Source organism: Theropithecus gelada, chromosome 2, assembly GCF_003255815.1.
Source record: "Theropithecus gelada isolate Dixy chromosome 2, Tgel_1.0, whole genome shotgun sequence".
Taxonomy (NCBI): domain Eukaryota; kingdom Metazoa; phylum Chordata; class Mammalia; order Primates; family Cercopithecidae; genus Theropithecus; species Theropithecus gelada.
The window spans coordinates 153,576,164-153,598,443 of record NC_037669.1 but is presented as its reverse complement, the minus strand read 5'-3'; the positions used below and the strand labels follow the sequence as shown (position 1 = coordinate 153,598,443).

Genomic DNA, 22,280 nt, shown 5'->3' with positions numbered 1-22,280 from the left:
TTTTTTATTTTTTTTTTTTGAGACGGAGTCTCGCTCTGTCGCCCAGGCTGGAGTGCTGTGGCCGGATCTCAGCTCACTGCAAGCTCCGCCTCCCGGGTTTACGCCATTCTCCTGCTTCAGCCTCCCGAGTAGCTGGGACTACAGGCGCCCGCCACCTCGCCCGGCTAGTTTTTTGTATTTTTTTTAGTAGAGACGGGGTTTCACCGTGTTAGCCAGGATGGTCTCGATCTCCTGACCTCGTGATCCACCCGTCTCGGCCTCCCAAAGTGCTGGGATTACAGGCTTGAGCCACCGCGCCCGGCCAGCATTAATGTTTTTAATGACACCCCTTATTCTTATCATGACATAACACATGTAAAGCAAACACTGCCAGGTTAAAGAGCACTTTCTCACTTTCCTGCATCTCCTCTCACTCCAGTTGCAGCCAAAGTAGGCAGAAGTCCAATAACTTCCTTTTCAAAAGCAGGCAATGATAAAAGCTTTCAGTGCCTTGAGGGTAGAATGTTCACAATGAGAAGGAAAAACATCCTTCTCAGAGACACAGTTTGACAGAAGTCAAAATGGGGACAAACTCTTGGGCCCTGATCATCTCACTTAGGTCCCCTTTGCACTCAACTTCTACACTTCTTATAAAGGCCAAGACTACAATTTCAGTAATGTTTACCCTCCTTTCTCAGACTTTCTGACTCAAGTAGCAATTTGTTACCTTTCACACTAAATCAAGCATTTAAAAATGAAATAAATTCTACAACACGGGGATGGCAGCACCATATCCTTACTCTAAACAGGTATATAGCAAGTTATCTGGTTTTAAAAATTTGTTTTTTACAACTTGTATATATTCATGGGGTAGAAGTGCAATTTTGCTACAGTGATATATTGCACTGTGGTGAAGTCAGGGCCTTCACTGTAGCAACACACATTGTACCCACCAAGCAACCTACCATCAACCACCCATGCCAACCCTTTAAGTCCCCATTGCCCATCAACTCATACCCCGCTTCTATGTGTATATATTATTTAGCTCCTACTTATGAGTGAGAATATGTGGTATTTTTCTTTCTTATCTCTGATTTTGATTCCGACACAATGACCAAAGTCTGAGTAGTACCTTAGCCCATGGCTTCCAAAGGAGAAAAGTTTAAATCTTTTACCTAATGCTTGCATTATTTCCACCTTCTTCCTCCAACCCTCTGAGACTGCTGACACCACTGTCATTAAATAACTTTTGTATAGGTCTCTTAAAAGGGAAGTAGACCAGGCGTGGTGGCTCATGCCTGTAATCCTAACACTTTGGGAGGCCAAGGTGGGCAGACTGCTTGAGTCAAGGAGTTCAAGACCAGCCTGGACAACATGGTGAAACTTCGTCTCCACAAAAAGTACAAAAATTAGCCAGGCATAGTGGCAGGTGCCTACGGCAGCTACTCAGGAGGCTGAGGTGGAAGATCACCTGAGCCCAAGAGGTTGAGGCTGCTGTGAACCATGATTGTGCCCCTGCACTCCAGCTGGGGTGATGCAGTGAGACCCTGTCTCAAAAAAAAAAAGGGATGTAAAAGGTAAACTCCATTAGTGTAATTCGGATATGAAGTCTTAATGGAGGCAACTGTCAAAAAACTGATTTCACATGTATTTGTTGGGGTGGAGTGGGGGCATGCAGAGGACTGGCAAATCTACCCAAGGCCAGATAGGTTTACATGTACCCAGCCTATAAGATTTGCTTATTACTTGTTCGCCAAAGGAGGTCAAGGTGTCCTAACATATCAGTGTCTTACAAATGATCTAAGTTGACATGAAAGATACCAAAAGATTATTTTGGAACATCACAGAAAAATGAAGACGAGCAATATGCATTTTAAACCATGCAAACATGGCACTGTTACAAGTACTAAAATAGTAATGTACAGAAGGTACCTCAAGATTTGGGATTGACCTTAAAAGAGTGTGTGCTACGTGACCCACTTTAACCTAAACAGCTGGCCAAAAGAAAAAACAAACAAAATAGAAACATTGGAGCACATATATTTATAGAAACAGTAAAAAAGGTTTGGTGAGAAAAAGGTATCAGTTTGGAAATGAACTTAAAAAAAATTAAAGTCCTTCATTTTTTAAAAACATGGGGTCAGAGTACAAAAAGTCAGCAAAGATTCCTCTGGACAGACGAGTTCCTTTTTCTTCACACAATGTTTCCCATCAGCTAGACACTAGATTTATTTCCAGCACTCCCACATGTGGCTGCCTCCCATTGTCTGAGGTCACAATGAACTTCATTTGATGCTAAATGTGCTTTACATTTAGATAAATAAAATCAAAATTAAGAATAACTTGGTTGGGGTTTTCAATTAGGCTGATGGAACTAAGAATGCCAGGAAATAGTCTTTAGCTTAGCTTTTCATAACTAAATGAGGCTCATCATATGGTGTGAATCTACTATTAGCAAAGAAGACCACTGTGTAGCTTCTGTGCCAGCCTTGGAAAGAACAAATGAATTACTAAACTTCAGCTTGAAGTTTCCCTCCTTTTTTGTGGGATCAGTCAAGTAAAAACATATTCCTGGGGATTTACTTTATATAGAAGGAGTTGGTAAACTCTTCCCGGAATGAGCCAGACAATAAATATTTTAGGCACTACAGACTAAACACTCAACTCTGCAGTTGCAGCACAAAAGCAGCCATCCATAATATGTAACTAAATGGCTGTGTGCCAGTAAAACTTCATTTACAAAAACAGGTAGCCCAGGTCCAACTGGGTTTATGGTCCTCAAGCAGACAGTTTATTCTAGTGACCTATTCCCCTCACCTATGCAGTATACCTTATGAGTGGCTGAAAAACTTGCTACCTATTCAAAGCTACCAATTCTATTTTTACACAGCTGCATTAGAAATTCCTCCTAATTTAAAAGAAAAAATCTGTCACCTGTGGTAGCCACGGTGTCCTTTTTAGATGAATTATGATCTCTTTTCTTTATTCTAATCCCATCTACAATCCCATTAAAGGAACAACACTCACATCAAATTGCTCTTTCTACCTTTACACTACTGGAAAGTGTAACTTGAAAAACCTAAAAATAAAATATTATTTCTTTAAGAAAAAAAAAGGAAATTTAGGTATTTTAGGCACCATTATACTTTGTTAAACCAAGATTAGTACTAGACATGTCTTACCACAATTGTTTTCTCACTTAGCCAGATGGGTAAAATAATAAACAGACATTAATTTAGAGTCTGACAGTCCTGGATTTGAATTTAGCTCTGCCATTTAATATTTCTGTAACCTTTGTTTAAAATCTCTAGCACTTTAATTTTTAATGTGTTAAAAAGAAATAACATAGCCCTATAGAGTTGTAAGCCTATATGATATTACTTACGAGAAGAACTTAATACAATGCCTGGGTCAGTTAATAATAAAGGGTGGCTACATATATATTTCATAATGAACAGACTATAACTGAAACTTAAGAAATTAATCAGGAGATACTATAATCTTGCAGGAACAAAGTCGATGTCAAGTCTAACCGTTTCTAGCAACCTTGTAGACTAAGTAGCGGTAGATACTAAATCACATTAAAAATATGATAAGTCCAAAGGTTTTATAAATGGGTGTGGCTAAAAAAGAAAGAAAAAAAGACCTCTAGGTTCCAAAAATAGAGATTGCTCACAGCAGTGGCTCAGGAAGTTAGACTTGGCTGACATTTCAATGCCCACCAAAAACAGTCATGGACTTAGGCCCATGAGGTAGAATCTGGACCCGACATCGAACTAATGTTTGGACTAAGGCTCAAAATCCTAAGGAAACTGAACACTTAAACAAAGGATTCTTTTTTTTTTTTGAGACGGAGTCTCACTCTGTCGCCCTGGCTGGAGTGCAGTGGCGCGATCTCTGCTCACTGCAAGCTCCGCTGCCTCCCGGGTTCACGCCATTCTCCTGCCTCAGCCTCCTGAGAAGCTGGGACTACAGGCGCCCGCCCCTACGCCTGGCTAATTTTTTTGTATTTTTAGTAGAGACGGGGTTTCACTGTGTTCGCCAGGATGGTCTCGATCTCCTGACCTCGTGATCCACCTGCCTCAGCCTCCCAAAGTGCTGGGGAACAAAGGATTCTTAGGAAAGCAAATTTACTACTGCGCAGAGGGGTGCCTTCTTCGCCAGTTGCCACGAGAGCACACCTGAACAAAGGGGCACTAGAGCCTTTATTCCTGACGCAAGTCCTGCCCCTGTACTCTTTCCCCATTGGCTGGGGTCGGGTTGTACAACCTAAACTAATCCTGGTTAGCTAAACATTTGATTATTTTTAGATAGGGTGGGCACGTAAAAAAAAAAAGTGGAGAGGAAGGGGAAGGGGTATCTGTAATGAGCTAGAAAGTTAGTCCTCTTTCTAAATAAGGAAAGGAATGTGAGCTGCTACTGATAACGCTTGGTACTGTGGCGTGCCTGCGCATCTAACAAAGGCAAAAAGGAAAAAAAGGGAGAAAAAGGAGAAAAAAAGCAGGGGGTAATATGAATTAAAGAATAAAAGATTGATCAAATTATTTGAAGAGAAACCTCATCATATCCCACACCACACAAAGCTGAGGTCTGGGAGGACTGGAACTTGAAATATCTGTTCACTGATGATGTGGTATAAAGTTTCCCATCTACCCCCAGAAATTGGGTGGGCAAGAAAAAAGTTTCATGTAAGTGCAAAAATTCAAGCCTTCCCACACTCTCTTGTGAGATCTAAATATAAACTATGAGGTGTGATGGTCTGAAGGTAGGGAGTTAACATAAAAACTGGTTGATCGTGTGTACCGGCCTTTGGCAACAGCACAAACAAAATACAAACTCATTTTTACAGATATATTCATAACCCAGGAAGCAAAGGACCTTTACAGAAAACATAATATCCATCAATAATGAATTCAAAACTGAGTATTATTAACTATATCAGGAAATGAATAAAGTTACACAGATAAATGAAAAAGTAATATCCCAAGAACTAAAAAAGAGCAATATGAAAGAGACTTGAGGCTGGGCGTGGTGGCTCACGCCTGTAATCCCAGCACTTTGACCTGGGAGATGGAGCCAGGTTGATCACCTGAGTTCAACAGTTCGAGACCAGCCTGGCCAACATGGCGAAACCCTGCCTCTACTAAAAATACAAAAATTAGCCGGGCATGGTGGCAGGTTCCTGTAATCCCAGCTAATGGGGAGGCTAAGGCAGGAGAATCGCTTGAACCCGGGAGGTGGAGATTGTAGTTGGCCAAGATCGTGCCACTGAACTCCAGCCTGGGCGAGAAAGCAAAACTCCATTTAAAAAAAAAAAAAAAGGCTGGGCATGGTGGCTCATGCCTGTAATCCCAGCACTTTGGGAGGCCAAGGCACGTGGATCACGAGGTCAGGAGATCGAGACCAGGAGATTGAGACCATGGTGAAACCCCATCTCTACTAAAAATACAAAAAATTAGCCGGGCGCAGAGGTGGGTGCCCGTAGTCCCAGCTACTCGGGAGGCTGAGGCAAGAGAATGGCGTGAACCCAGGAGGCGGAGTTTGCAGTGAGCCAGGATTGCGCCAGTGCACTCCAGTCTGGGCGACAGAGCGAGATTCCATCCAAAAAAAAGAGAGAGAGAGACTTTAAAATGAAAGAGATGTAAAAGAATAGACAGTCTAAGCAGAAAAAAATACAATACAGGAGAGTAAACACTGTTGCAGAGATAATTAATTAACTGAAAAAGAATAGGAAATTACTAAGAAAGTCACATAAAGATATGGAAAGACTCAGCCTGGTGTCAATGCCAGAGCACACAGAGACTTGAGTAAAACTGTTTTTTTTTTTTGTTGTTGTTGTTGTTTGTTTTTTTTGAGGCGGAGTCTCGCTCTGTTGCCCAGGCTGGAGTGCAGTGGCGCAATCTCGGCTCACTGCAAGCTCCGCCTCCCGGGTTTACGCCATTCTCCTGCCTCAGCCTCCCGAGTAGCTGGGACTACAGGCGCCGCCACCTCGCCCGGCTAATTTTTTGTATTTTTAGTAGAGATGGGGTTTCACTGTGTTAGCCAGGATGGCCTCGATCTCCTGACCTCGTGATCCGCCCGTCTCGGCCTCCCAAAGTGCTGGGATTACAGGCTTGAGCCACCGCGCCCGGCCTTGAGTAAAACTGTTATAATAAGATATGAAAAGATAGAAAATATGGAAAGTTAAGAGACATAAAGGAGAGAATAGGAAAGTTTAACATAAATCTACTAGAGCTGCAGAAAAAGACGAGAGTAGGAGAACTGCAATACTGAAGGAAATGTTCAAAGTTTTTAGAAACTAAAAGATGTGACTTCTTTGAAAAGGCACAATGAAAATGGTGATAAAAAAAGAAAAGAAATACACACGCACAATTGTGTATTGTGCCTGCAGACACTAAAGGCAAAGAGAAACTTTTTGATGCACTAAGGTGTAAAAAAGACATTACTTACAAAGAACCAATAACTAGACTGAGAACAGACTTCTAAATAGAGACGAGAAGACAAATGAATAATATCCTCAAGGCTTCTGAGGAAAACAGTCAATTTGGATTTCAAACTTCTACAGCCAAATGATATCAAACTCTGAATATCTACTTTTCCATAAAAGCAACAAGAATATGGACAAAAATTGTCAGAATCAACTATTTTAGAGTTCTGAAAATATAACAAAGACTTGCAGCAATCCAACGAGTGTTTATTTAAAACACACACACACACACACAAACCCCCTTGAATCTCTTTTGTTTTACCATAGCCTAGTCCCAACCCCCTTCCCAGTTATGTGGTAGCCTTGACAACAAACAGCCCACAATCATGGTAAATGCAAGTCTGACAGCCACCAGGGGAAAGAAAAATGAAGTTGGAGCTCCTTCAAAGCCCAATTCCCACAGAACTGTCATTCTTTGGCCTCTCTGGTAGTTTCCAGGAAGATCCCACTTACAATACTATGTTTATTTGACCTGACTCAGACCTCACCTAGCATGAACTGCCTTTTTCCTGGGGAGTTTCTCAAAAACACTCAGAGGCATCTGTTTAACATTGAAGCTGTCTTGGGGGTAAATAACAGCTGGGGGAACCAACAAGCTAACTGAAAGCTTAAAAGGAAAAGATAGGTAATTAGATGTCCATATGGTGCATTGAAAAGCTCCAAAATTACTGGTAGGAATCTAGAAGGCCATGTGCATGGATACTATTGTGGATTCCCAGGTCTGTATACATGCAGAAGAAAGAGCTTACAAGGCCCTGGCTCTCAACTATGGCTAACGTGGGGGCCTTGTGAAAGCAGAAAGTTAGGGCTAAGGCACAATTCTGAACTACCAGGCTGACTATTGAAGGCATGACCCAACATGCACATAAAGTGCCTCAGCAGACTGGAAGAGGGGTGGATTCCAGGCCTTTAAGAAAATCAGGTCAGGCCGGCGCGGTGGCTCACACCTGTAATCCCAGCACTTTAGGAGGCTGAGGCGGGTGGATCAACTGAGGTCCGGCGTTCGAGACCAGCCTGACCAACATGGAGAAACCCCGTCTCTACTAAAAAAAAAAAAAAAAAAAAAAAATACAAAATTAGCCAGGCGTGGTGGCACATGTCTACAATCCCAGCTACTACAGAGGCTGAGGCAGGAGAACTGCTTGAACCTGGGAGGCAGAGGTTGCGGTGAGCCGAGATCGTGCCATTGCAGTCCAGCCTGGGCAACAAGAGTGAAACTCCATCTCAAAAAAAAAAGAAAATCAGGTCAACCATTAGCTGACCAATAAACTAAGCAAAGACATCAGTGACCACACATGACAAAAAATACAAACTTTACGTAATTAGTTCCAAAAAGTCACTAAAATAAACAAACAGCCACAACAACAAATCCTGAAGGGAGAAGGAATCTGATTTTCAGAGTTGCAAAATTATTTAAAGTGAACAGTTTTTGGCAAAAAGTATAAGACATACAAAGAAACAAGAAAGCATGGCACATATACAGGAAAAATGCATTCAATGAAACTGTCCTTCAGGAAACTCAAATTTTGAACTTATTACACAAAGATTTAAAAACCCCTATTTTAAACATGTTCAAAGAACTAAAGGAAACCATGTCTAAAGAACTACAAGGTTAGGCGCGGTGGCTCACACCTGTAATCCCAGCACTTTGGGAGGCCGAGGCAGGTGGATCACTTGAGGTCAGGAGTTCGAGACCAGCCTTGCCAACATGATAAAACCCTGTCTCTACTAGAAGTACAAAAATTAGCCAGGAGTTATAGTGGCCACTTGTCATTGTCCCAGCTACTCGGGAGGCTGAGTTGGAGAATCGCTTGAACCTGGGAGGTGGAGGTTGCAGTGAGCCGAGACCATGCCACTATGCTCCAGCCTGGGCAACAGAGCGAGACTCTATCTCAAAACAAACAAAACAGAAAAAACTGAGAATGATGTATCAACAAAGGAAGACTATCAATAGATAGAAATTATTTAAATGAATCAAACAGAAATTCCAGAGTTGAAAAGGGCAATAAGTGAAATTTAAAAATTCACCAGGAAGGCACAACGGCAGATTCCAGCATAATAAAAAACTGGCAAACTTGAGGATAGGTCAATTATCTATAATCAGAGAAACAAAAGAAAAAATAATGAAGAAAAAAGAACAGAGCCTTAGAGACCTGTAGAACACCATCAAGCATAGCAATAAATGCATAATGGCAGTTTCAGGAGGAGATGAGAGAGAGAGGCAGAAAAAATATATGAAAAAATTATGGCCAGAAACTCCCCAAATTCACTGAGAAACAATAATATATATGTCCAGGATGCTCAATTAATTCAAAGTAGAATAAACTCTAATAGAAGTAGGCATATTATAATCGAACTGTCAAGAGCCAAAAATAAAGAGAATCTTGAGAGGAACAAGAGAGATATGACTCATCACTTACAAGGATCTTAAATGAGATTAACAGCTGATTTCTCATTAGAAACCAGGGAAGCCAGAAGAAAGTGGGATGATGTATTAGACATGCTGAAGGAAAACCTATCAAGTAGCAAAATTCTTATTCAGAAACAAAGGAAAAATTAACACAATCCCAGATAAATGAAAAGAGAGAAAGAACAAAGGTTGGAGGATTCATTCTCCCTGATTTAAAAACTTATTATTAAGTCACAGTAATCAAAACTATACATAGGGACAGACATATAGAATGGAACTTAGAGTTCAGAAAAAAACCTTCACATGTATAATCAATTGATTTTTGACATAGATGCCAAGATAATTCAATGAAGAAAGAATAATCTTTTCAACAAATGGTGCTGAGACAACTATATATCTAAATGGAAAAGAATAAAGTTAGATTCCTACCACACATACTATTTAAAAATTAAAGTGAACAAACAACCAGAAAAACATATTTGCAAATAATTTATCTAAGAAGGGTCTAGTATACAAAATATATAAAGTATTCTTATACCTTAACAATAAAAAGACAAATAACCCAATTTACAAATGAGCAGAGGATCTAAATAGATCTAAATTTCATCAAAGAAAGTATACAAATAACCAACAAGCACATAAAAGCTGCTCAACAACATTAGTCATTGGAAAAATGCAAATTAAATCCACAATGAGATAACACCTCAAATCTACTAGGGTAGCAATAATTAAAAAAAGATGGACAATAACAAGTGTTGGTGAGAATGAAGAGAAATTGGAACGTTTGTACACTGCTGGTTGGAATGTAAAATGATGCAGGTGTGTGGGAAACAGTTTGATAGTTTCTCAAAAAGTTGAACATAAAGTTAACATCAGTCCCAGTAATTTTAATCCTAGGTATTTACCAAAAGAATTTAAAACACAGATTTACTCAAAAGTTGTACACAAATGTTTATAGCATTAATTGTGTACATTTATCTATGTATTGTTTTATAGCAGTTATCATAATAGCAAAATAGTGAAACCAACCAAAATATTCATTAACTGATGTATGAATTGTGGCACATCCTTGCAAAAGAATATTGCTTGACAATGATTCAAAGAAATGAAATACTGGTCACTGTTAAAACTTGAATACACTTTGAAGCCATTATGCTTAAATAAAGAAGCCCAGTGACAAAGGCCTACATATTGTGTTTCTATTTATATGAAATGTCCAAAAAAGGTACATCTATAGAAAATTAATTAGTGGTTGCCTAGAGTTGGAGTGGTTTCAGGGAGGGGGATGGGGGTAACAGCTAAGGAGTGCAGGGTTTTTGGAGGGTTGATAAAAATGTTGTAAAATTAATTGTGGTGATGGTTGCACAACTCAGAAAATGCATATGACCACTGAAATGTATACTCTAAACCAGTGAATTGTGATATGACAATTATACTGTATCCCAATAATAATAAACAAAAACTCCATACCCAGCTAAACTATTACTCAAGATTTTTTTTTTTTTCAGATGGAGTTTCGCTCTTGTTGCCCAGGCTGGAGTGCAATGGCGCCATCTCCACTCACTGCAACCCCCTCTTCCTGGGTTCAAGAGATTCTCCTGCCTCAGCCTCCCAAGTAGCTGGGACTACAGGGATATGCCACCATGCCTTGCTAATTTTGTGTTTTTAGTAGAGACGGGGTTTCGCCATGTTGGTCAGTCTGGTCTTGAACTCCTGATCTCAGGTGATCCACCCGCCTTGGCCTCTCAAAGTGCTGGGATTACAGGTGTGAGCCACCGTGCCCAGCCTTACTCAAGATTGAGGGTAATATAAATTCGTTTTTAGACAAAACCTGGAGTGAGGGAGTATGTTACAAAAAGCAATGGTGAATAAAGAAATCTTTAAAATTGTATATACTAAATTCTAGTAAAAATTCACCATAACAAATAACTAATATAAGGAGTTGTTAAATATTAGTTAAAATATAAGTGGTAGAATTTATCCTAAAGTACCTATAATGATCAAGAAGAGGGCTAAGTTATGGATTAACTTTGGAATTTGTTAAATCAGGCCGGGCGCGTGGCTCACGCCTGTAATCCCAACACTTTGGGAGGCCAAAGCGGGCGGATCACCTGAGGTTGGGAGTTCAAGACCAGCCTAACCAACATGGAGAAACCCCGTCTCTATTAAAAATACAAAATTAGCCAGGCATGGTGGCACATGCCTATAACCCCATCTACTTGGGAGGCTGAAGCAGGAGAATCTCTTGAACCCGGGAGGCGGAGGTTGCAGTGAGCCGAGATTGTGCCACTGCACTCTGGCCTGGGCAACAAGAGGAAAACTCCTGTCTCAAAAGAAAAAAGAAAAAAAGAAAAAAAAAAGAATTTGTTAAATCAAATATGCAGTCTAAAAACTTAAGAATATTCCCTAAAATAAATAATACAGCATATAAAGATTCTATATGAGCTGGGTATGGTGGCACATGTCTGTAATCCCTGTAAACTTGGGAGACTGAGGTGGGAGGAACACTTGAGGCCAGGAGTTTGAGACCAGACAGAGCAACATAGTGAGAGACTGACTCTCAAAAAAATTTTTAAATGAACCAGGCATGGTGGCACGTGCCTGTAGTCCTAGTTACTCAAGAGGCTGAGGTGAGAGGACTGCTGGTACCCAGGAGTTTGTAACTGCAGTGAGCTATGATTGTGTTACTAAGGAGTTTGTGGCTGCAGTGAGCTATGATTATGCCAGTGCACTCAAGCCTGGGTGAGAGTGAGACTCCATCTCTAACAAAAAAATTTTTTTTTTTTTTTGAGACAGAGTCTCGCTCTGTCGCCCAGGCTGGAGTGCAATGGCCGGATCTCAGCTCACTGCAAGCTCCACCTCCCGGGTTCACGCCATTCTCCTGCCTCAGCCTCCCGAGTAGCTGGGACTACAGGCGCCCGCCACCTCGCCCGGCTAGTTTTTTGTATTTTTTAGTAGAGACGGGGTTTCACCATGTTAGCCAGGATGGTCTCGATCTCCTGACCTTGTGATCCACCCGTCTCAGCCTCCCAAAGTGCTGGGATTACAGGCTTGAGCCACCGTGCCTAGCCACAAAAATTTTTTTTAATAAGTAAGAATTGTAAAAGTATTTTATAGAAAGAGAAAATGAAAATTTTAAAACTCTATCAATCCAACAAAAGGAAATGAGAAAAAGGACAAAAACAAGGATGTAAATATAAAACATACAATAAGATAGTAGAAATAAATAAGTATACAGTAATCACAATAAACAATTAAAATTTCCTAATAAAATACTTTCATATTGGAGTAAATCCATCCTCACAAAAAAATTCAACTATATGCTATTTACAGGAGATAAATATAAAATGAAATAAAAGTTAAAAATAAAAGATACAAAGGTAAATACTAACCAAAATAAAGCTGGTATACAAATGTCAATTTTGGACAAAACAGACTAAAACAAAATTACTAGGGATTAAGAGGCATATTTCTTAATGATAAAGGAGGGCACAGAGGCTAAAAGAAACCAAACCTTGCACAGATTTACAAATACAAGATCAATGCTTGAGGCCAGTAGTTTGAGACCAGCCTGGCCAACATGGTGAAACCTCGTCTCTACTAAAAATACAAAAATAAACCAAGCCTGGTGACCCGTGCCTGTAATCCCAGCTACTCGGGAGGCTGAGGTACGAGAATTGCTTGAACCCAGGAGGCAGAAGTTGCAGTGAGCTGAGATCATGTCACTGCACTCCAGCCTGGGTGACAGAGTAAGACTCTGACTCAAAAAACAAACAAACAAAAAAAGAAAAAACCAATATAAGATCAAGATAAAAACTGACAAGACTGCAGGCAGGCAACGACAAATGTCAATTATAATAGGAGGTTGTAACACATCTATGAAGTGACAAATTCAAACTGAACTTTAATGAGAATATAGATCTGAACATATACTTGATACAATAACAACACAATAAAATTAGAAATCATAGATAAACAAAAAAGTATGCCTTTGGAAATTAAATTTTATTTATTTATCTATTTATTTACTGAGATAGAGTCTTGCTCTGTTGCCCAGGGCAGTCTTGAACTCCCGGGTTCAAGCGATCCTCCCACCTTGGCCTTCCAAAATACTAGGATTAAAAGCAAGAGCCACTGTATCCAGCTGTAATTTTAAATAGTTCAGGAGTCAATAAGATAAAAATAGAAATTATGAAATATTTAGAATTTATATACAGTTTGATATATTATGAAAGTACATAAATAATTCCATTTTAAAAGTTAAGAGTTCTTTTTTTTTCCTTTTTTGAGATAGGTTCTCACTTTGTCACCCAAGCTGGAATGCAGTGGCGTGATCTTGGCTCACTGCAGCCTTGACCACCTGGGCTCAAGAAATCCTCCTTCCTCAGCTCCCAAGTAGCTGGGACTATAGGCACATGCCTATAGTGGCTTATTATTATTATTATTTTTGTAGAGACAGGGTTTCACCATTTTGGCCAGGCTGGTCTCAAACTCCTGACCCCAAGTGATCTGCCCGCCTTGGTCTCCCAAAGTGCTGGGATTACAGGTATGTACCACCATGCCTATTACTTTATTTTTATACCTTTTATAAAATGCCTTTTCACATCTTTTCCTTATGTTCATTTCTATGGGCTCTTTAAATATTTACCCCCTGTTCTGCTCATTGTGAATACAATTCCCAGTCTGAGGCTTGATTTTATGTTTCCTTTTTTCTGTCACCACACCACAAACTTCTTCTGCTCACTATCTACCCCTATTGACGGTGGCAAGCTAAAAACCTGAGAATGCACCTAAACATCTTCCTCTCCTTTCCCTTGGTAGGTAGAGAAATGAATGTCCCCAGACTAAGTATAAAAAGGCACAGGACTTTCTCTGGCTTTGTCATTGCCATGACCCACAGTACATCTTTCAAAACCATAGGCTGGAATGTAATTCTTGCTGTCTGTCCAAGCCTTATTAAAATTCAAACCTATTCCTTCTTTCTGGAATTTCAGTCACATGTGTAGTTTTAAACTGAAGAAGTTTAGGCAAGACAACATATTTGAAAGTACATTGTAAAGTGCTATATAAATATTATTATGAAAAACAACTAAAAATAAGACCAAGAGGGAAGGAATTAACAAGAAATTCTAGATATTTTGCTGTGGGAAGACAACAACATTAGATCCAAAAAAAAAAAAAAAAAGACTAGATCTCACCGAAGATCCAAACCAGCTTCTTTCCAGAGTAAATCCATCAAGCGCAACATCTGGAGTGTCAACATATCCTGTCGTAAATCTAAGGGAAAACAAACTGCTTCATTACAAGTGCTTTCCCTTTTATGCCCTGTAACTAATTAATTCAAGACTAACTCAGAATTAACTAAAAACATTAACAAATGCTGTGCTAATATTTTCACTAATTTTATAACAAATATTACACTCTTTGGATAGCATGTCCCTGTGACATTATTTTAGACATTAAATTAAAAGATTTTAAAAAATTGTTTACCATGTGTAAGTTACTGTACTAACTGTATGCTGTAATACTGTTTGTATTACACTGTATGTGTATTACATTAATTACATGGCTAATTTTTTCCTTCTTGCTCGCTTTTACAACTACACAGAGAGTTCTTAAGATCACATAAGTAACTGCATCACATTTTGCATACAAAACTGTAATGGCTGAATTTATTATCATGTCTAAGGGTATTTTCAGGGAATAGAGCACATAATACTAGTGACATCCACATAATGACATTTGTATGATCAAGTGACATTAAATGTTAAGCAAAACCCTATGAGTTCTTTGTAAGTTGTAAGCACATATTCTGATAAGCACATTTACTTATGTTATCTCAATTCCTTTTAATAACCCTGACATACAGATGCTATAATCCTCATGGATGTGAAAAACCTGAAGCTCAATTAGTTTTCTGTGACTTGTTTGTAGTCACATAACTAACAAGTCACCACTGACTATTGGCTGGTGTGATTACTTCAGAGGCATTTCCTTTACAAATTTTGGGTCTGTCAGGTACTTTCATTAAAATACAAAACAATGGCAGCAAAATCAATATTGCTGTCACTGAAACAGGACGTATGAATATATTACTGAAAATATCCTTGTCTGGGCATGGTGGCTCATGCCTGTAAACCCAGCACTTTGAGAGGCTGGGGTGGGTGAATCACTTGAGCTCAGGAGTTCGACACCAGCCTGGTCAACATGGTGAAACCCCATCTTTACAAAAAACACAAAAAGTGAGCCAGGTGTGGCGTGTGCCTGTAGTCCCAGCTACTTGGGGGACTGAGGTGGGATGATCACTTGGGCCTGGGAGGTGGAGGTTGCAGTGAGCCAAGATCGTGCCACTGCACTCCAGCCTGGGTGACAGTGAGACCCTGTCTCAAAAAAAAAAAAAAAAAGGAAAAATAATATCTTGTATTTCAAAAGCTTTTTAATCAAAGGAGTAGGCGCACTTTGTATTTTGTAGGCGGAAACAAAAGAAGGTTCATTAGGACAGTGTATTTAAGTGAATGGTATAAATCATTTTATAAGAGGGAAAAAAAGGCATTTAGGACACGCTGAATTTGACTTTATGACCATTAATAGCTACCTTCCTGGCTGCAAACTGTTACACACTTACACTACACATCACCTTTCAGACAAAGCAAAATGGCAACAAATGAAAAATTCTAAGACATTTGATGATGTTAAAAATCTCAGTACTTACCATCACCATTTTTAAAAATCACTCCAACTGAATCCTCACCAAATACCTTGTTATTGTATACCAGCCACAAAGGCTTCATTTTGGAATCCATGTATTTGCACTTTTCAACACTGAAATGATGTGGGGAAAATGAGTCAACTTCAGTGTAATGATACAGAAGATTATAATTTTACCAAGATATAATAGGCTTGGGAAAACTCCTCATCTATTCCTTTCCGGTCTGCAGAAGAGTCAGACTTAGAAGAGTCCCACTTGGTAGAAAAGCAACAATGAGGACAGCCTTGGGTGGCATATACTAACGCAAAATAGGCTGGACTCAAAACCCAAGATTCCCTTCTCACCTTCTCCACTTAACATTCCTCCTCTCGTTTCATTTGCTTAACTTTACATTATTACATTTAGTGAATAAAAAATTAGAACAAATCATTGGATTAAAATTAGAACTATTTTGAGACCATTTTTGATTTCTTAACAAGGGATTTATTTGAATACTGATAGTATACTGAATACAGATTATTTTCCATTATTACTTTTGTAAGGAATGAGAAAGTGAGAAATAAGTTGCCAAATTCACTCAAGACAAGATCTCATTTTAAAATAGGAAAATCAATCAGTAAATAATTTACTATAGTTTGCAACATTTTGCTTATTAGGATTGTCAACTCTTACATATCAGTAATATAGAAAATAAATTTAATTACATATAATTGAAATATAAATTCATTTGTAATAAGTTTCACTGAATCCACAGGTAAGTTTAGCTGATAAGCATACATCCTATTGAATATAAGCATAGCCTCAGAGAACGTTTAAGATTTTCCTTCCTTAATTATATTCTACTTCTTGAGGCTGACAGCTGACCCTACTACTCCCCTAAGGCAGTGACTTTCTGCTTGTTATTCATAGGAGATTCACTGGGCAAAGTACAGTCACTTACTAGAGTTCCGAGAGGATAACACATGGGTTCAGGGGTGACTGCAGGTCAGAGAGGGCTTCCCGGTAAGCACTCTGTTTTAAACAAGTATGCATGGCCTCCTTCCCTTTGGCTCTGTTTAACTTCACTGCATTCAGTTTGATTAAACTATTTAAAGTTTTTAACTTATTGAGTGCTTCAACCTGAAAAATAAGTTCCCCACACCAAAAATTCATTTGACTAAAAGTAATATAATATCATGTGATGACATCAATCAATAACACCTGCTCCCAACACAGACTCATAAACATACACACATAACCAGCTGAAGTAAAAATAGTGTCTGACTTACGAAAAGCATTTTACATACAATAAACAATTTATTTTTAACAGTTGTTATAGCATCATTTTCAAACTTTCTTTAAACCTTTTCTTAAACAAAATCTTACAAATTCGAGAAAAGCAGACTTAGATTATGGGTACTTAAGATAAATGTGGGCCAGGTGCACACTATGGGTACTTAAGAAGATAAATGTGGCCCGGCACTTTGTGAGGCTGAGGCAGGTGGATCACTTGAGGTCAGGAGTTTGAGACTAGCCTGGGCAACATGGTGAAACCCCATCTCTACAAAAAAAAAAATACAAAAATTTGCCAGGCATGGTGGCACTTGCCTGTAATCCCAGCTACTCGAGAGGCTGAGGCATAAGAATCGCTTTAACCTTGGAGGCGGAGGTTGCAGTGAGCCAAGATTAAACCACTGCAGCATTCCAGCCTGGGTAAGAGAGTGAGAAACTGTCTCAAAAAAAAAAAAAAAAAAGAAAAATATGAAACTTAAACTATTCAAAATTCTGTAATTCATTGTATAGTAGAATTTGAGACATCACTAACCTAAACCAGTCCATTTGGCCAACTTCATAGTATAAGAGAAAAACCTATGTAGAAGTAACTCTAAGGTTCTTGCTATTCAACCTTAATATCTACTTCTTGTCATCACTCTTGTATGATATTTCAATACATTCTATTTCCATTAACAGAATAGCTAGAAATAATTGTTTTAAAGTAAGTGTGAATATAGACATACTATTTGTTATTCAAATCTAAATTACTTGTTTTTATAATAACTATGGCCATCAAAACTTATGCAAGTAAAAAAAAAAACTTATGCAAGTAGTACAAGGTGTATCAACAATGGCCAACTAAATCAAAACCATTACATTTAAAATTCAACTTTAGGCTGGGTGTGATGGCTCACATCTGTAATCCCAGCACTTTGGGAAGCTGAGGCAAGTGGATCAGTTGAGGCCAGGAGTTCAAGACCAGTCTGGCCAACATGGACCCCCTATCTAGTAAAAATACAAAAATTAGCCAGACATGGTGGTGTGCACCTGTAATCCCAGCTACTCAGGAGGCTGAGGCAGGAGAATCACTGGAACCTGGAAGCTGGAGGCTACAGTGAGCCAAAATCGCACCACTGCACTCTCTAGCCTGGGCAACAGAGTGAGACTATGTCTCAAAAAAAAAATAAATAAGGGTCAGGTGCAGTGGCTCACGCCTGTAATCCCAGTACTTTGGGAGGCTGAAGTGGTCGGATCACTTGAGGTCAGGAGTTCAAGACCAGCCTGGCCAATATGGCAAAACCTCCTCTCTACTAAAAATACAAAAATTAGCCGAGTGTGGTGGCACACACCTGTAATCCTAGCTACTAGGGAGGCTGAGGCAGGAGAATTGATTGAACCTGGAAGGCAGAGGTTGTAGTGAGCCAAGATCATGCCACTGTACTCCAGCCTGGGTTACAGGGTGAGACTCCATCACAAAAAATAAAATAAATAAATATATAGTAACAATAAATAAAATTCAACTTTATTATTTAATAACTGAGGGTCTTTTATGTCATATTATGTAAAATTCATAACAACCTCAGCCACGCATAAAGAAGGAGCACCTTATTTTATGAGTATATCATTAAAACTGGAAAAAACAAATGTTAAAAATAGAATTAAAAAGTATACGGTATGTAACAAGCATATAAAATATGTATATCACAAATATAAACAATGTGGCTTGAAATTCCATGAACAAGAGATTTAATTTATAACATATTTTCATTTTTAAACTCTGCTTCTATGCAAGGAAACCACTAAGACTATGTAGGGAGATGAATTCAAGCATGCAGTTTCCACAGAGGCTGAGACCTTGCTCACAGGAAACTAGGAAGGACCTATGCAGCTTGATGATAAAATTGAGATGACTGGGACTTGCCAAGTTAGCCATCTGTTAAAACCACAGATCACTCTACTTCTCAACAGTTTCAGGAGCCGTACAAACACTGGTGACAAGGCAACCAGATAAAAACTGGGCTAAGCAAATAGAAACTTTTTACAAGTATTTGAAATTTGAAACTTCTTCCATGTCTGTACAGTTGAAAGTTTTCACGCTCCATCAACAATTAGTGTTGATATCCACACTTCCTGGAACAGCGTCCTGAATACCCCATGGCCATAAGTCTAAATACTTGAAGTGTTTCAACACCTTGTTCTTTTATAAGTTTATAGTAATAATAAGAACTGCTATGTACAGGGTAAAGTCTTCCTCTCACAATTCATCAATAAAAAAAAAAAAAGAAAAACAGGAGTAAGAATAATTTGTTCATACATACATCATCCTTTTATTGTCTCTAACATCAAGCTGAGGCTTCAAGCAATATGCAGTGTGGAAACTGGTTATATGATGACATTAAGCAAGTTATGACTACATACAGCCTAATAGGCTTTGGCAGAAATTTTGAATTTTACTCATAGTGCAATGAAAAATTATTGAAGGGATTTTAAAAGGGATTTTAAAAGGGAAATGATGTAATACAATCTACTTACTTTTTTTCTTTTTTTGAGACAAGGTCTTGCTCTGTTGCCCAGGCTAGGGTGTAGTGGTACAGTCAAATCATAGCTCACTGCAACCTCAAATTCCTGGGCTCAAGCAATCCTCCCACCTCAGCCTCTCAAGTAGCTGAGACTATAGTTGCAAGCCACCTTCTAATTTTTTTTAGAGATAGGTCTCACTATGTTGTGCAGGTTAGTCTCAAACTTCTGGGCTCAAGTGATCCTCCCACCTTAGCCTTTCAAAGTGCTGGGTTTTCAGGTGTAAGCCACTGCATGTGGCCACAGTCTACATTTTTAAAAGGTCACTTTATCTTCTGTGTACAGAATGTGGGGGGACATGTAGGAAGGGAAACAAGGGGCACAATTTAGGAAGTTAATGAAGAAGTCCAGTGGAAAAAGAATAGTAGCTTGGACTAGGTTGATAGCCATAAATACAGGGAAATGGGCAGAGATGTGAGATATATTTCAAGGTTCTATAAAATTCAGAGGATTAATCATATTGATTCCATGTTGTTGTGAAGAATAAATGACCCATAATAAGTGATGAATAAACATTAGCTATTATTACCATCATTAATGGGCTTTTCAAAAGGAAGGGATCAGGAAAAGTTTTTTTTTTTTTTTTTTTTTTTTTTTTTTTTTTTTTTTTTTTTTTTGAGACGGAGTCTCGCTCTGTCGCCCAGGCTGGAGTGCAGTGGCCGGATCTCAGCTCACTGCAAGCTCCGCCTCCCGGGTTCCCGCCATTCTCCTGCCTCAGCCTCCCGAGTAGCTGGGACTACAGGCGCCCACAACCGCACCCGGCTAATTTTTTGTATTTTTAGTAGAGACGAGGTTTCACCGTGGTCTCGATCTCCTGACCTTGTGATCCGCCCGCCTCGGCCTCCCAAAGTGCTGGGATTACAGGCGTGAGCCACCGCGCCCGGCCAGGAAAAGTTTTTAACATCACGAAAAATCCTAAATATTAAAAACACCTAATGGAAGCCTATGAGAGTTCTTCTGGCAATGCAAAGGAATTAGAAAAGAGTAGTTTAACTGGAAATCAGGAATCTGATATAAAAATAGGGTGGGGCAGCCAAGTACAGTGGCTCACACATGTAATCCCAGCACTTTGGGAGGCTGAGGCAGGCGGATCACAAGGTCAAGAGTTCGAGACCAGCCTGGCCAACATAGTGAAACCCCATCTCTACTAAAGATACAAAAAATTAGCTGGGCATGGTGGCACACGCCTGTAGTCCCAGCTATTCGGGAGGCTGAGGCAGGAGAATCACTCGAACCCGGGAGGTGGAGGTTGCAGTGAGCCGAGATAGTGCCATTACACTACAGCCTGGGCAATAGAGCGAGACTCCATTTCAAAAAAAAAAAAGGGGGGGTCGGGGGGGGTGGGGCTGGGCGCGGTGGTTCACATCTGCATTTCTTAGCACTTTGGGATTAATATAGAATATATTAGGAATTCCGAGTAATTATTTTTCAGGTAGCATTCAGTTAATATTTTTCTGCTAAGTTCATCGAAACTTCACTTTTTGACCTAAATTTTGATAAAAGAATGTATTAATCAGGTTGTTTGTTACTGAGACTTCTATGAAATAAATGTGGTGGGAGAAATGGCATTTGATAAAACTGATCAAACACCATGTATCAAATTGAACATGAAGATTAAAACAAGCTGATACTCATGCTTTAAATGTTGTCTGTCAAAAAAAGAAAAAATTAATAAATACCTGTTTAGAAAGCACTTTCATGTGCCCCACACTTCCCCGGCAGTATGCTTCAAGGATGACACCAAATTGTACTGAGACAGCAGGAATGTGCACTTCTGACCTGCAGAAAGTTAATGATATCCAAACAGTTTGTTTATCAAACACTTCAGATCACCGAATAAATACTGACTTCTTTATTCTACAAAAAATAAACTTATGATGGCAAGGTCATTGTGTGCATTATTATTATTTCCTTCCTCGCTTCCTTTTTTGAGACAGTCTCACTCTGTTGCCCAGGCTGGAGTGCACTGGTGTGATCTCGGCTCACTGCAACCTCCACCTACCGGGTTCAAGCTTTCCAAAAATAAAAACGTGTAGCTAGATGTCACTAGGTGACTAGGTTCTAGCCAACAGGATGCAAGATGAAGTGATGTGCACAAAAAATGAGTCCTGGACTTAGAAGGAAATGCTGGTCCCTCCCCTTCCCTGCTCTCCCCATTTCTGGTTGGAATGTGGATGGGGTGGCCAGCCCCTTCATACTTGCGATTCTCCTGCCTCAGTTCCCGAGTAGCTGGGATTATAGGCATGCGCCACCATGCCTGGCAAATTTTGTATTTTTAGTAGAGACAGGGTTTTGCCATGCGGCCAGGCTGGTCTAAACCCCTGGCCTCAAGTGATCCACCTGCCTTGGCCTCCCAAAGTGCTGGAATTATAGGCGTGAGCCACCACACCTGGCTATTTTATGAATAATTATTAGTGAGATGGGTCAACTTTCCAATTTGTTAAACTTCAAAGTTCAAAAGCTATGATATTCTATAATTAGTTAATACTTCAAAGTTCAAAAGCTATGATATTCTATAATTAGTTAATTCTTTATTCCAAGAATTCTTTATTCCAAGAAATCTAAAATGTGTACATCTTACCTGATTTGCTTTTTGTAGGGGTAAGGCAGGCTTACCAATTTAAAGACAATAGGCTGAAACAGGTATCTATGAAGTCTGACTGGTATTAAATAATTGACTAATGCCCTGATTAGCATGTATTCTAATTTTTTTCTCACTTGAAGAGTGATGTACATATTTGAAAAAGGAAGGAATACTTATTTTGTTATTCCCTGAGGGGTTTAAAAACTAAGACTGAATGAATGAGAAAAGACAAGTTAAAAATAAGAAAAGGTTCTAGAACAACACAAGGAAGTAAAAAAGA

At 39.2% G+C, this 22,280-nt stretch overlaps 1 protein-coding gene across 1 annotated transcript in view; it reads right to left on the bottom strand.

The window, feature by feature from the left end:
• PIK3CB (phosphatidylinositol-4,5-bisphosphate 3-kinase catalytic subunit beta) overlaps positions 1 to 22,280 on the bottom strand; it is a 188,295-nt gene that overhangs the window by 13,948 nt on the left and 152,067 nt on the right. The window contains exons 16-19 of the mRNA XM_025377335.1: positions 21,096 to 21,195; positions 16,526 to 16,704; positions 15,589 to 15,698; positions 14,075 to 14,153 (exon numbers count right to left, since the gene is read on the bottom strand). Of these exons, the coding sequence (XP_025233120.1) occupies positions 14,075 to 14,153; positions 15,589 to 15,698; positions 16,526 to 16,704; positions 21,096 to 21,195 (468 nt within the window). The remainder of the gene's footprint in view (positions 1 to 14,074; positions 14,154 to 15,588; positions 15,699 to 16,525; positions 16,705 to 21,095; positions 21,196 to 22,280) is intronic.